Raw genomic sequence first — 16,049 nt, forward strand, 5'->3', positions numbered from 1 at the left:
CGGGCACACAATCCCACTTCCTGCTCCTTCCTCTCAGGTTAGATAAGGCACACAAGTCATTCCTCACCCATCACTTCCACCCAGGTTCCTCCTCACTGAGATGCTGTGGGACAGCTTTTAAGTATATTTGAGCGTTCTGGTCAGGGGTATTGCCTGGAAGCAGAGATATTTTATTGAAGTTCATTTCACTGCAGAGGGAGCTTCGATACCCATCTGCGTTTAAAACCCAGACAGAGCAGAAAATGCTATACAGACCCAGAAAGGATCACTTCAGAGTTTACTGTAATTATTTCCCCCCCCCAAAACCAGCTGTGATTCAGAAGGAACCTACCACATGAGAGAGTCCAGCACCAGGTGAATTACTGCCACCTCTGCCAATGTTGCTCTTACCTTATTAGCCCATTCACTCCCATTGTAGTATCCCCAACAGCAAAACTGCTGTGGAACACATTGTGTTCTGGAGAAAAGAAATCCCCTTTTTTATTAAAATGTCCCTTTAGGATAAATTTCTCCTGTTCATTTATTCATACACACCTTAAGGCAGCATTATTTGTCCATAAATATTATGTATATTAATTCAAATGCAATCTTACACTTGTGTGCAGGCTTCCCATAAAGTTTTCCCATTGTTGCACCACTGAAACTGAGATCCTAATGTCATGGAGCTGTAACATGGTTTTTGTTCGGTGAAATTGCATCCCAAAGCCATGCATTAAGTCCTCTGGAAATGAAAATTAACTCTCATAAAACCTTTAACAGCTGTATCTCATAACAAGGAGCAGAACAAAGCAGCTCTGGGCATTTATGCTTCCTAAGGATAACTGTGCACATAGATGCAAGGAGCGCCGTTTTCATTGCAGACTTGTGTCCCCCACAGAAAAGATTATTCAGATGTGACACAGGCAGATCAAAAGTGCCTGATGTGTGAAGTGCCCGTTGACACAAGATATTTCGGGAAGGGAGATTTTCAGCTGGTGGTGAGAGATAGCACAAGGCAATGCTAAGTGACAGGCTGGTACTCCAGGTTTGATTTACCACCCCCCTCTCTGTACTTCCATTTTCAAATTTGTAAACTCCTTTCTTTCATGTTACTTGCAAAGTGAGAAAGACTTGAGGCCGGTTTGTTTGACAGGATGGCAGCTGTCACTCCATGTAAACATACCCCGAAATGAAAGAGCAATCCAGCACATGGAAGTAGAAAGTCCTGACACTTTAATTATCTGAAGAGATTACAAGATGAAAGTCTTCCTTGAGGCAAATGTATATTAGTATTGATATAGTCATTGTGCTTTTCAGTAAGAGAAATAGGAGTCTGTATTTACATAAGAAACTATAGTGTTTGAGATCTTTAAATATCATATTTATGGAAATGATTCTGAATTACAGCATTTACAAAATAAAAACAAGCTTAAATAAATATTCAGTCCATTAAATAAGATTTTTTCCACAGAAGCAACTTTTTGTGCATATTTATTTCACAATTGAAGTTTGTTGCAATTTTTTTTATCCTATAAAAGAAGCATTAAATTTGTTGTGTTTTTTTTTTCCTAAAAATAAAACTGCAATAATCATTGCAATGTGAAGCCTGAGATTTAAGCCTGAATAAGTATCATTGCTCGCACCACATTACCCATCTCCCACCGATCATGCAACCCCACGCCTCTCCAAACTCTGGTGAATGCAGACACTCCAACTCAAGGATTTCATGAGAAGGATTTCAGGGAAGTAATAATAGTAAAAAATATAAATAAGGTGAGAATAACACATAATAGCTGACATTGTCTACAAACAGCATCATAAGGCTTGTGCATTACACGTAAACTAAGTGAAGCTGTTTCATCTGATTCAAAATGACAGTAGTGCCGAACTGCTGTACCCTTATATGGCTCATTAACACTGAACACTGAACAAAGGGAATGTCCCCACAAAATAAATAAATTATATTTAAAAAAAAAAAAACTCAACACTGGCCAGTTTTGCTTTATCATTTTGAATGACCTTTCTCGAGCGTGATACCGCAAACAACTTCCTCATCCTTTTTTGTATTTATCACCTTGAAACACAGTGTGTAACACCACGAGTCAGGAAAGGGGACACAGCAAAGAGCTCTTGATCTCGTTTCCTCTGTAACCACAGCACACACTGTCTTGCTTTTCATGTGGCCAACTCAAAGCATGTCCAAGTACCTTTGAAACCTCAGTGCTCAGGGAGCTCTTACTGCAAATAGTTTGTGCAAGATCATAGCATGAATCCACGTGAGTCTTATTTCTTTCCTCTCCGAGTAGAGATAAAAATTATTCCCTGGTGTTTCAAATAAATACAAATGTCTTCTGAGTTGTTAGCATGAGTGAAGTAACAGTATGCAATATTTTACATGGTTACTCTGCCAAATGTGGACAACAAGTACCCTTCTCTGGCTGACCATTCTGTAGGACCTTTTGGATATCTCATTACACATTTGCCTTTTTAAAACCATTTAAAAAACTCATTATGGGAGAAATAATTTGTAACATTTACTGAATTTTGCTGCCAAAGTCTTAAAAAAATATCTATTTTAATATTAATTCATTTATTTGGTAACCATTTCCTCTGAAGTTTGTTACATTTTAAATGCTGATATAGAAACCAAAGCTCTATGTCATTTATTAACAGGATTTAGCATCAATAGTTCAGATTATAAATACTTCCAAAAGTCCAAAATATGGAACTGGAAGTTGTCAAAATTTTTAGAAGACAACTTGGAGTTATTGCTTGGTAAATGAAAGGCAACAGAAATATTCTGCTCCAGGACCTTCAGTCCTTCAGGACCTTCCTATGGGATTCACAGAAAATTCTGCCTTTGTAAATATTGGATGTGGATTTGAAATAGATTTGCTTTAATTAATCCTAGCATAGGTAGCAAAAATCTAGTAGTGGGAAAAACAGCAGCAGGAGAGAGAGCGCTGATACCCACAGCCATGATGGAATTCCAGTGGGCACAGGAGTGTCCGAGCTTTGGGATTGATCCGCTGGGATGGACTAGTTAACCGGCTACTCTGTTCCTAGCATGTGAGATAAGCAGAGATGCTTGTTCCATTCTCTGAGCCCTATTTCCTTCCACACAGTGCATTTGTTCTGCATATGGCATCGTAACATTAATGTTATAAATTTATGGAAGACTGTACTGTAGCCTTAGAGCTACAGACGCTTCATACTTCCCTTTAGCAGCTTAGTAAAATGCAATAAAAACTGTCTGTACAAAATTTATAATAATGGATGTCAAAGCCTACGTGCCCTCATGGGGTCCCTCTTTCAAGTTAATTCTTGGCTTAGGTCAAATATATCAGTCCGTGTAAGACTCCAGAAGACACACCAGTAGTTTAATATGTCAGATACTGGCTCTGTCGCTATAGAAAGGAGTGACATGGAACATGTAACAGTGAGTGCAAACACGGACAGGCTTCATCTGACCATAACGAGGTAATGGAGCAGAGTGGGAGGAACAGCGGGAACAGAAGATCTGAAAAACAAGAGGAAATTTCACTTCAGTTCCTTTGAAGAACAGGATGGGACAAAACTGATTTCAAGACAGGGGAGAGAAGATTGTATGTGTTGGGCTTTCATGTGTTGGCACCGCCACCCTCCTCAGCACAGCAAGTAAAAAGCCTCTAAAGGCAATTCCTAGCCCAGTGACCAGTTTTTCTGGCCATGCCCAACCTCTCTGATGCCGGTGCCCCAGCACTGACAGTAGCCAAGGCAGGCCTGTCCAGCTCTGCAGGTCACAGGGGAAAGCAGCTCCACTAGAGATGCGAAGAATCGTTTCTCTCCACTGGTTTTAAGGAAAGACTAAGGGAATATTTGTGAATATCTCCCAAGTCCCTACTCCAGCAAGTCCACTACAAGGTTAATGAAAGCAGCTTCACCATCCTCTTCCTTTTTAACTTGTACAAGAGCAAGCGAGTGAAACGGGATTGCAGATTTCTCCTTCCTGAGCTACGTGACTGGTTTTTTTTCTCCCTTGCTCCCTCTTCCTCCCCCACAAACTTGCAAAGCAGCAGCCCTACAGACCACAGTGATGCTGCAAAGGTTTGGAAAGAAGGCAAAGGGACACACTGTCCCTGCAGCTGAGCTGAGCGTGCATCACCTCTGGCAGTGCAGGCTCGTTAAAGCTTGCAGCAGTCGTTCAGAGTGACTCTGCATTTGGGTGGGGGGTGTTCTAGGATCTCAACAGGGAATTCTGCCTTTAGCAGACAAATGTTTATTGCTGTATAAAAGTCAAAACGCTCCCCAACCCTTTCTAAAGGTAAGCTGAGAGTTGGCAGCCAAGATACACGAAACCACTTGTGACTTGAAAGCCCTGGCCAAGCTCACACATTTTGCTGTGCAGCTGAGTTTCTGTGGTACACATGAATTTCTTGTTCTGTTTGGTGGATAGTTTCTCACATGTCTGACTGAGTCATTACCTTGCCACAGCTCCGACAGTGGTGCTTCCTGCGAATGACTGTGAAAGGAGCCTTGCATGCAGTGCAGTAGCTGCAGACTTCATCTGGAACCCAGTCAGGAGGATCTGTCAGAAACACAGCAACAAAAGGGAACATAAATCAAAAGGGAATAAACCCAAACATGTGATTACCAGATCCTCAAGGAAGTAGGGAGAGTAAAATATAACAGCAGCTGCTTTCATCTCTGTTTCTCAAGGTGCTTTGCAAACAGCAGCTGGGTGAATTCACGATGCCTAGGAGGGCTCCACTCCCCCCATCTCTGCCAGGCACCCACCTCTGGGCAGAGCACAGCAGGCACTGAAACAGTGCACAGCAGCTTTGGACTTACAAAATATATCTTACATAAATGCACATAGCAGGGAAAAGAAGATAAGCAAAATAAAGTATGAAGACAAGGGACTATTAAAGCAGAGCTGGATCACAGGTATTTTGGTCAATGCAACTCGCCATCAAAACAAGCTTAGAGCAGAGATCACTCCCAGCCTCTTCAGCCCTCCCTACAGAAAGGCTGACTGCTTTTCTGCAATTAGACAAGCAACTCCACAGGTAATAAACCCAGAGCCTGATTACCATCTGCTAAATTATTAGGATTCTTACTGGAAGTCACCAGTAACTACGGCAAAACCACAAAATCGAGTGTGCAAGACTTAGTAGAGAAAGAATTCGCCCATTATCACGAACAGCATGTTTCAGTTGTTTATGTCTCCTGTGAGCTCTCTAACCTCTCATAAAAGCCAAGCAGGGAAATGATTTGGTTTTGGCAAAGCAGAAGGTGTCAGGCTCACTTCTGCTGAGCTGCTTCTGCTCACAACAGGCTGACATGACCTCGGAGAGTCCAGAATTACAAGTGTAGAAATAATATAGCTGATTGCTTAATTAAGGTGGCAAAAATCTAATGGAGGGCAAAGTAAGTTCTATCCAGAAGGAAATCCATGGACACAGTGAACATGAACTGCTGGATGTATTTACCCAAGTTCACTGTATGCAGTTTGCCTCAGAGTATTATTTACAGCTTGCAAGCCATGCAATTGCTGATTTATAAACCTGACAAGCAAGATCCCTGCCTCAAGAAATGTATTCTCAAAGAACAAAATATATGGTGCAGTTAATGCAGAGGTCAAGAGGGCTACAGCTACAGGCAGAAAGAAGATAATTAAATGAAAATTCCACTGTTTTGTTCAAAAATAACCATGACCAGTTTTCACGTCTTTGTCAAATTGCAACATTTGTCAAATTAAAAGTACAAAGGACATAGCATTCAATGCAGGAAATGCTCAAAAAGCAGATTAATAAAAACAAAGAGAACTTAGAATTTCACTCAGCTTTCATGGGCTCCTCTAAACTATTTTAGAAGTTGAACAAGTTTAAGGAAGTAATCCTTCACTTTGTGAACAAACTGTCTGATAAAGGTTACAACTACAGGGCCAGCAAACAAAATCAGAAGTCTGTGTGCAGAGAAATGACCGATGTGGTGAAAAAAAGGGGATTGCACATAGAAGGCTTCACCTCATCCCTGGGAACAATTCACCAGAAAACATTCTGTGGGGACACAAGGCTACAAATTCCTACTTCAAAGGCAGGCTTTCCTTCAGCAGCAAGGACTGCCAGCTTAAGTCTAAGCATTAGAAACAGTGAAGCCAAGAAATTTTCCTTTCCAATTCTTTTCCTTCTCTGCAACCTCCCTAGCTACTACATGTAGCTTGCCCAGTGAAACCTACTACTAATAACAGTTTATGATGTTGATTTTGACAACTTTGTATCACTTTTACAGAAATCTCTGATCTGTAACCATGGTAAGCCTGATGACATTGGAGCATCCTTATGTTCTCCGAGCAGGATGGTTTTCACATATATCCAAACAAAAAAAAACCAAAAAACCAAAAAAAAAGAACCAATAACAATATTGCTATTTAAAACTTGCCATTAGACTACATAGATTATATTTCCAGGGATTTAACTATCCCACTGATTCTCACTGATTTTGAAGACAGCAGAATTTAGGCAGCTGTTGAGGCTCTGTGCCACCAGGTCTCCCTCTGAAGAGCTGGTGGAAGCAGATTTGGTAGATGCCTACTTTGCTACCAGTGCTTTATCAAATGTATCGTAGTGTGGTTACCATGTTCAGCTAGCTACTAAATTTAATATTCACAGAAAAGCCACAAAACACGGGTCCTTTTTGTACACACTGCAGCATGCTTGTAGGATCTGCAACTTCTGTGGCAGCAAGAGCCATAATCTCTCCCTCCCTCAGATCACAATTAGTCCAGACACATTATAAGGTAATGCAATCCCACCACAAAGACCCTGGCGCTCATCAACAGAAAGCAGCTTTCTTATCAGTTGTTTATCTTTTGGGGTTTTTTGGGGTTTGTGTTGTAGGTTGTTTGTATGATTCGGTTTTTTTGGGTGGAAGGGCAGGGGTTTTTTTCCTTCCTTTCCCCCCAACCCCACTTTTTTCTCCTGTTGTTGCCCTTGAAATCCAACGCAGAAAAAGTTATTTTTTAATTGATTGTGCATGAATTTGTCTCCATGGTAAATAAAAAGAATAATTGCAAAAAACCCCAAACCATGGGAAACAGCAAATTTTGATAAATAATGACTCATAACAATCATATAATCCACAGTCCATGGTTACAGAATTACTTGACTGATAGATGAATTAATCTGCAAACTTTGTTTTTATAACTGCATTAAAAATAATTCATAACTTAGTGGTACTCAGTGTATAGGAACAGCACAACCCTCTCTACAGAGCATTCTCCCACAGTAGAGGGGCTCTCTCTGCCTCCACGTTGGTGTCACATCAGCTGATTCACTAAATCAATGCATCAGCAGAGTGAGCTAAAGGGCACATTTTTCCCCAGACAGTGACTCATCAGCAGTAAGGCCCTTTGATGGGGCTCCACAGCCCCGTGCCCTGTTGCCTCAGGGCTTTAGTGCCCTCCCAACACCCCAACTGCTCGCACCAAGATCTGCTGCACTGCAGCACACCCCCAAATAGTAACACTTGGTTATGTAACGGCTTTTAACATTCAAAACGCTGTACAAATGTAATTGCTTTAATCCTCATCACCCAGCTACAGTCAGTCAGTGTGCGGGGACAAATCATGGGAGAAATGTCTTGCACGAAATCATACAGTGGTGCAGCCTTGAAATGACATTTGAAATGAGGAACTTTGGGGCATTACCCCAACGTCTTTGCTTCCAGTTGTGACGGAAGAAGTCCTTACACTGAACACAGAGCTTTGAGAGCAAGCACTTAGAAGTTAAATGCAATCCTGGATTGGAGCCAAAGTGCTCACCCTGGCAGGGTAGATGAAGTCCTGAATGACTTGGTCTCTCTGAGTCCATGCAAAGCCCCTACAGCAATTGGGATCCCACTCCTTGGTCCCCTTCACCAGCCTCATCTCGTTCAACCTTGGGAGCAGCCTTTCCGACTTACATGTATTAGCGATTGAGTCATTGGGCTTTTTATAGAACAGGTTTTTGAAATATTCTCTGAAGAGCACTCTCAAGAGGGGATAAAGCTTCAATGTGAGGAGCAGAGTGCCTTACACAAATTAAACTCCAAGCATGAGCCTGAAGATGTGCTGGAAGCAGGGCCAGCAGCACTGCATCCACGAGCTTTTTATATTATAGTCCTTCTCCAGGCTACGCTGCTCCATTAGCTCTGCATGCTGCAGCAAATAGAAACATCCAGTCTCTAAAGCATTATCTGCCTGTGCTTCAGGGATTTGGACAAGGAACGGGGGGAAAACCTTGTTCATGGGCTAATTGGCCCACTGCTTTATCATGCAATGAGAGTTTGCAGAAGTCTGCTGGGAAACGGATGAAGTCCATAGCACAAACATCAAAGAGGAGGAGGAAGGGAAGGAAGGGATTAATGAGACAGAGTACAGAAATAAATTTTAGAAGAAAATATTAAAAGCATGCACAGAAAAAAAGAGAGAAAGGAAGAGACACAAGTATTTAAATGAATAAGAAACAAGTTTAAAGAAAAGGCACAAGATAAAATTAAATAGTGTGAAGACTGAAAAAGACATTTAAAAAGGAGAAACAGTATTCCCAGCTCTAAAGTAGTCAAAAATCTTGCATTAAAATTTCTCATAAATCAAGAAATTTTATTGTCTTTTTATTAATGTTATGCTGTAGCTTTTAGAATTCACCTTTACATGTCTATGCCACCTCATTAGCTAAAAGTGTTTTCTGCTCTTGAAGTTAAGTCACATAAATCCCAGATGCTGAAGCTTTAAGCAAACCCTAGTCATGATGAAAAAAAATCATAGACACTGTAAACTGTCAAAAAGCACACATGTGAATTAATTTTGCTTAAGTATGTGCAATAGTCTTAATGCAGGCCAATCTAACCTTAGAAAACCAAGGAGAACATTTCCCTGCCTCAGAACACAAGAGGAAGAGAGCCTGGACCTGGATCCATCAATGGTGTGCATTGAAACAACATTAGATCAGAAAACTGAAAGTTCATTTAGTGGTGCTGAGACACAAGAGAGCGGGGAGGGGAGGGGAAGGGGAGGTAAACAATCCTAAAGGTTGTTGAGGCTTACAGAAGGCCTAGTCTAGCAAATCTATACTCTGGTAGAAAACAAATCAGAAACATGCATACCACAGCTCTCTCTTGAAGATCAGCTGCTAAACCCCAATCTTGTGGTGGTGTTTGTGTTAGGGCCAGACAATTCGGAGAAAATACCCTTTCCTACATCTTTTGTTTTTATCAAGTATTCCTAATGTAGGACTCCAGCTGAAAGCTCCTCCTGCACTGATGTGTANATGCAAACCCCCGATTATACCTCTACCAAACTAACCTTAGGAGGGCTGTTCCTACAGCAGCCTGTGGAACTTACACCACTGCAGCCGTCACAGTGCATTACCCTCACAGCTGAAAAAAGGGTCAGATGGGCTTGCTGTAGCTCTTCTGATGAAAGCAGGAATTGTAAATTCTCACAGTTTTAAGCATGGAAAGTAGAAAACTAAGATGACTTGACTTTACTCCTCACTTGACTGCCAAGCAAGATGAACCTTTTTTGTCCCTCATCACACGTAATTTTGGGCAATTTCTGACTTTGATGAAAGATTCCTAACAGGCAATTGTACCAAAGTAATCTTTACCCTTGCTCAGTGTTCATTACAACCAGGTTGAAATTTTTTCTATAAATTTTCTGCTTAAACAATATTATTTGATGAAAATTTTGGGGGTGAGGGAGAAAAGAGGTACAGACTTCTTAGCCTCAGCTCTTGTCAAATGGATTTCTTAGGATGGAATTTCAGTCCAAATCTAGAAAGCTTTCACCAAAGCATGGAGCTTTGCAAACCTGGGCTCGAGCCTCTGCTCTGCCCGATTTAACATGACCTTGAATGATGATGTCCTGTGTACATTCTGCCCTAGTACATGATCAGCAATTAGTTCTTTGGGCAAAATAATTATTTACAAAAAATGGAACAACTCTTATAGAAAACACTGACTTCAACTGAGATATGGTTCAAATTTTTACTTTAAATCACATGGACCAGAGTCTTGGATCTTCCATACAACCACTACTTGGAGTCTTCTCTGTAAGAGCCACAACCATTACAGAATAGAAAAAAAATTGATAATGTAGATCTACATATGACATACCAGAACACTCAATACATGTATTTTCAGGACAAAAATTTTCAAACCTAATCAAAATCCCAGTTATGAGATTATGGAGCTGAATAAGCCTGTGCTTATCAACATCTGGGATGTTTTCCCCTAAGTACTGCAAGGAAGTCTCAACAAGCTCCACACACTGCCAACAAACAGGGATAGTCTTTGAGAAGGGAAAAAAGCTCTGAGCAAATTCTTAAAACACAAGTCAGATCAAATTATTGCACTACAACCTAAAACCCGTAAAAATCCTGTAATTCTGCATGCATGATTAAATATGTTCAGTTGATTAGAAAACATTGCCTCCATATGGAAACTTGATGCTAGGTTCTTCTCTCGCACAGTGTAAGCAGAGCTGCCGAGTAAGGGAAAAGTAAAAAGTCAGGTGGACAGAACACGTTTGGCCACTGAACTGTGGCAACAATTTAACTTGTTTCACTTAGAAAGTGTTGCTGGTCATTATTAAAAATAATAAGAGTTACCCAAGGTGCGTAGAAGACAACAAAACCCCTGAAGTATTCAGCTAGGGCTGACAGCTAATTCTAGAGTCACAGTGAGTAGAATCTGCTCATACAGGAGAATGAGTGGGTTTTCTCGACCCTGACTGCAACAAGAACAAGATCTTGAGCCCTGGGACTATAAACTGCTGAACTGTGCTTGTGCTGCTGGTTGGGGAGTAGTAGGGACTTGTGACTAGACTGAAGTAGGTGGGCTGCAAAGGGATCAGGGTGAAATAGTGTGCTGTTGTGCACCAAACAGATGCTAACACCACTTGGCACAAACAGGTATTTGTACTGGCAGCCACAGCAAATCCATTATGTCTGGAGTTATAACTAGGTGGTAGCAAGCAAGGCACTTCTGTGCAGATGCTAAAGGGATAAGGAATGAAAATGCACGTATGGTTGCAGAGAGAGATGAGATGCTATAGGAAGTATTTTCATGGAATACCAACAGCTTCATAATGCTTTCTGGTTTCCTTGAGAAAAATCTTCAGATTTCTAAGTTTCTTGCTTTTTCTTAGACAAGAAGCTTAACTCGTTTTCTTAGCCTGCCTTTAACTTCATGAAATGAATAATTAAAAATGTGCACATTCCCCCAATTGCAACAGATCAATCCTCCTGAGTAATAAATTACTCCAAAATACATGTATGGTCAAAACTCAGATTTGCCAAAGCTCACTATTAAAATCACCAAGCTCACAAGGATAAACATAATGCTCTCAAATACAGTGAGCAGGGACTTATGCTAGATAACATTTAAAAATTAATAAAACATAAAAATACTTATGAAGACAAAAAATTCAGAAGTTGCTCTGTGTACATATATGTATATATATGGGAACCTGCTGGCAAATACAAAGCAAGTTTTCTTTTGGGTCTAGAAACATGATCCCAGATGCATAAATGGCAGAAAGACATCAAACTTCTACTTCCCCAATGATTATTTTTTTTAAAACTGTACTACATATTAAGAATGACACAGCTCTGTCCTGGCAGGGATGCATTTATACTAGGTTAACTAAGAGTAGTTTTATTACTTATTATTTTATTTTCTAACGTGGAGGTTCTGTTTCAGTTGTGTGTGACCCGTGCTGCCCACTCTCAGTCCCCTGCAAACTTCTTGGTCAGTTTATTATCTACCAGTGGTTTGTCCAAGCTGGAGATCAGGAGCTTCCCAAAAACCTGTGCTGGCTCGTAGCTCACCAGGGCATGAGGGAGAAAGGTAGTACCGTAAAAGTTCCCAGGACACAGGCCCCTTCTGCTGTTACTGCAATGCAGAGCAAACACCACTGACAGCAAAGATCCCAACCTGCTTTCTTCTGAGCATCTGCCACTATGATTTGCTTTGAGTTTATTTACAACACATTGCCTCCACTGGCCGTCACCTCCATCATACAACCAGGGCAAGAAATTGTACTATACTTAAAAATTATTTATGGAATATTGCATAAATGAAACCTATACTCTAGGAAAATATAAATTTATTTGTTTTATATTCTCTCTCCCTATAAATATACAGTGCTTCTTATACTCTATGAAGTATACATGCATATGTTTCCCTGCAAAAAATCTTGGAGCTTTAGGACAGCAAAGATGAACATAGACGCCACAGGCTCATCTGTATTTTCGAACGCTTTTCTTTTGGAATGCCAATTAATCTGTAGTTTATTTTATTTCAACCTTCAGAAGGTCATAGGATTTAACTCTTATACCCTTGCCACTGTCAGCTGGTTCATAATAAACATTCATATTTGTTTTACGACCCAGACCAGCTGGTGGGTTTTATATACAATAAGAATGAGAAATCTGACAAAACAAGTGATTCATCTTCATAATCTGAGTAGATGCTGAAACCTTCAGTAGAATCTTAAAACCATTTATTTGTTCAGGTTGCTGGGCTTGCTTTCCTTTTTTTTTTTTTTTTATTACCATTGATTGAATACAATCTTAAACATTCAGTGCTTTCAATTGGAGGAATTTACTTGATAATTGGAAAGAGCCTTCCTGGCAGGCAGCTTTCTGGACCTTCTCAGTTTGATACATGCTCCTGTTCTGCCACAATGGCAGAAGGGAGGAGCTACTCATGTGCTCCTTCGCTTTAAATTGTTTTCACTTTCAGCTGAAATAATTGAGTGACCTGAAGTACAGAAATTATGTGCAAAAAAAAGATGTAATTAATTTTGGTGCAATGATGTCAACAGACTGGTGCAATGCTCTCAGACTTTGTGCTGAATCCATTTACAGGGATAACCGCGGTGACTCCTGTACTCTTCTTGGTGGCCCGTGGCCCAGATTTGGCCTGGAGGACAAACCCATCAGGCTTGCTGCAAGAAATAGGGCACCCATGTTCACGCAGCAAAGGTTGCCTTAACCACTAGACATCTTCTACCTCCACCCAAACATCACTCAAAGTGAGGGGCTGTTCCTTCCACAGTGGCCAGCAAAAATGACATATGTAGGGGAGGTGTTACAAGGGGTAAAGGCACATGGTTGCCAAGACGAAAATCCTGCTGCAAGTTTATGCCTCATGCTGAATGCCTTAGGGATAGCAAAATCATGTATGCCATTAGCTAACAGTGCTGCCTCAGCAGAAACAAGTTCTGTACAGTGTTACAGTGACCTTGAGGAACAGGGGTCTGGAATGTATTGGAAGCGAGGGGATAGAATGGGTATTTCTACAGTTTCCTCAAATTCAACAAATCGACCCACTTTGGATATCCCTTTTTGCAGACCTTCTGTGACTTGTTCTGATTTGGAATATGGAGCTCATCTCCCTTCTCCCCAGCACACTTTGTCTCTTTGGCATACAGAAAATTCCTGTCCATCAGCAAGTCTGAAGGCCAAGTAACAGTGGACTATACTCATTAGTTTACACAGTCAGAAGGGATGTAGTGGTTTGTACAAGCAGATATTTACAGCATAATCACTTACACACCAGTCAAGGAAGGCTCCCAGAGAAAGCCTCCAAGGAGACTGATGAAGACATGCCCAAGCTTCCCAGTGAGGCAGTGCAGCTACCAAAAGCAGAGTCCCTGCAGGACCACTGGCTAACTGGCTCTTTAGAGGATGTGTTAACATGGGAAAACACTGGCACAAAGTGCTCATTCTGGCACCCACATCTGCTTATTCCAAAGGGACTTGGTTATCCCACGAGGCTCTGCTTTCTACCACACAGGCACATGTAAAACACCTGCTATTTCAGAACAAGGGTGCAGGCAAGGGCTGGTTTTGTTTTAGTTACCTGCATATGCTATTAATATCACAGATTGAGTTTTACTATTCACTTAGGGGAGGGATATAATTGATTGACACTGCCTGGGTGCTGCAGGGGCTCTTGTAACTCCAAAGATTCCCCTTTACCACACTCCCACGTGGCCATAACATCACCTAAGTACCCAGACTGTTCTCCTCTACTTCGATAAATAACATCCCAAGTCACAGGCTGCACTTCTCCAAACATAAAACACTCCCCGTGCCAATAGAAGCTGCCATGAAAGCCCAAAGAACCCTAAAAGCTGAATAACATGCCAGGGAAGTGAAGTGACTTTGCTGTGACAAAATGCACATCCACTGTGAGAAGGTTATTTAGCATCCTGCAGTTCAAGTTCCATAAGTCAAATTCACCGACAGCATCAGGCATCGATTCAAAACAAAAGAATATGATTTGAAATGGTAGAGAATCAATAATCTCTTGCATTCTTTTCCAATACAGCCTATACATGGTAAGGATTTTGCCTAAAGATTTGTTCTTTACTGCACCTTCTGTGACATTCTGAATTACAGCACAATAGAAAAATCAATTAAAATGACTATTGAATAGTTCTTTATCTGCCTCCAAATCATCTTCCTCCAGAAGAGATAATATTTCTACATGAATTAGCCCTACTGTTCTAAATAGATTAGATCCTTTAGCCTGCAGCTTCAGAAGAAGGGTAAGCAAGCAAACCATGGGTTTTATGTAAGCACGAAATAAGTTATAAATATGTAGTATTTCTCTAAAATCTAATCTTTAAGACATCTTTTCTTCCCCCTGTGATTTCTGATCTTTATTACAAATGACATGAACCAATATTTCTTTTCTGTTGGCCACCACCCTCCGCATACAGGCAGAGACACACACTGCTTATCACTCAGTTCTCAGTCATCCCACATTCCAAACCTCTCACTGGAAGGACAGCAGTGTATGTGGATAAATATATAACAATATATCAAAGTTTTAAAGCACAGGGAAATTACTGCACACTTGAATTTCTGGGAAGCTCAGATACAGTTTCACAGTTGACGGTTGTCTTGTATTTCTCACTTGACCACAGAGATATTACTGCTCTGATAATTGGTCTCCTGGTGTGCTGAAACCACCACTTAGCCTTGAAGATCAAAGCTGATTGCTTTCTTGTTTGCTCCATCTCATACATCTACTTTCTCTTTTCTTATTCTTTGACTGCAAGTGCTCGGATATCTTTTAATCCATTTTTTATACTGTGTTTGCCGTAACAGGGCTTTAGTTCATAACAACTCTGAAGCAGCTTGGATTAAAAAAGAGAAACAACTCATGAGTTTTCAGAGTGCTTGAATCCAACCAAAACTTTGATACTTACATATGCTCTTTTCTTCACTCTTACCATGTATTCAGTGAGATTTGAGCAACCTCAGCAGACTTACCTAATACTACCTTTTTCTTTGAAGTAATATGGTGAAGAATATGAAAATATTAACCAAAATATTTTGATCAAAGACAAAAGTAAAGAGAATATGAAAGGTAATTATACCATGAGAAAAAGCAGCACTTCCACATATAGCAAGTGATATAAAAAACCTCTTCAGATTTGGCTGAGAAGACCTTACTTAGGGCTTTCCAACTCACTCAGCCCTCAGAAACTTGTCAGATGCACTGCTGTGTTAAAGCCTTTACTATACAGACCCTTTCTCCACTGATACAGAGGAATTCACACTGAATATGAAAATTTGGAGATAAGAGTTTCATGAAGCTGTAGGAAAAAACCTGAAAGAAACATGCTCAGTTTATCATCTGACTTTGTCTCTAAAACATACTATGACAACATTTTATACTCACTTTCCAGAGCCAAACGTTAAAAGACTTTTTATTTTAATGACCATTTTTTTATCCAGTGTTGTCTCATTTTAATTCGTAGAGAGAAGAAAGTACCTTCAAAGTCCCCATCTCTGGCTTTTGCTGCAAGTTCTGAGGATGATATACTTTCTTGACATAAAGCACAGTCTTCCAATGCTGCATTCCTTAAACCATGATTAACTGTAAAACAATTCAAAAGTACTCATTCACATTTTTCCAATTTTCACTTGAAAGGTTCATGTTAGAACTTCTGGGATTAGACTACAGTAGCACCTCTGTGTACCTTCTTAGACTTCTTGCTTTTTCTTTACCCTGACACAAACAGTGAT

General features: G+C 40.5%; 1 protein-coding gene across 4 annotated transcripts in view; it reads right to left on the reverse strand.

Annotated features, from left to right (window-relative positions):
- Window positions 1-1,195: 1,195 nt before the first annotated feature.
- The window catches only part of ZFYVE28 (zinc finger FYVE-type containing 28), a 152,455-nt gene continuing 137,601 nt past the window's right edge, over window positions 1,196-16,049 (reverse strand). For all 4 annotated transcript variants that reach the window (XM_017820793.1, XM_017820792.1, XM_017820791.1 and 1 more), the window contains 3 exons: window positions 15,796-15,900; window positions 4,443-4,546; window positions 1,196-3,499 (listed from right to left, as the gene is read on the reverse strand). In XM_017820793.1, the coding sequence (XP_017676282.1) occupies window positions 3,368-3,499; window positions 4,443-4,546; window positions 15,796-15,900 (341 nt within the window). In that variant the 3' untranslated portion in view covers window positions 1,196-3,367. The remainder of the gene's footprint in view (window positions 3,500-4,442; window positions 4,547-15,795; window positions 15,901-16,049) is intronic.

The sequence above is a fragment of the Lepidothrix coronata genome, unplaced genomic scaffold (genome assembly GCF_001604755.1).
Source record: "Lepidothrix coronata isolate B3197 unplaced genomic scaffold, Lepidothrix_coronata-1.0 Scaffold85, whole genome shotgun sequence".
NCBI classification, from domain to species: Eukaryota; Metazoa; Chordata; class Aves; order Passeriformes; family Pipridae; genus Lepidothrix; species Lepidothrix coronata.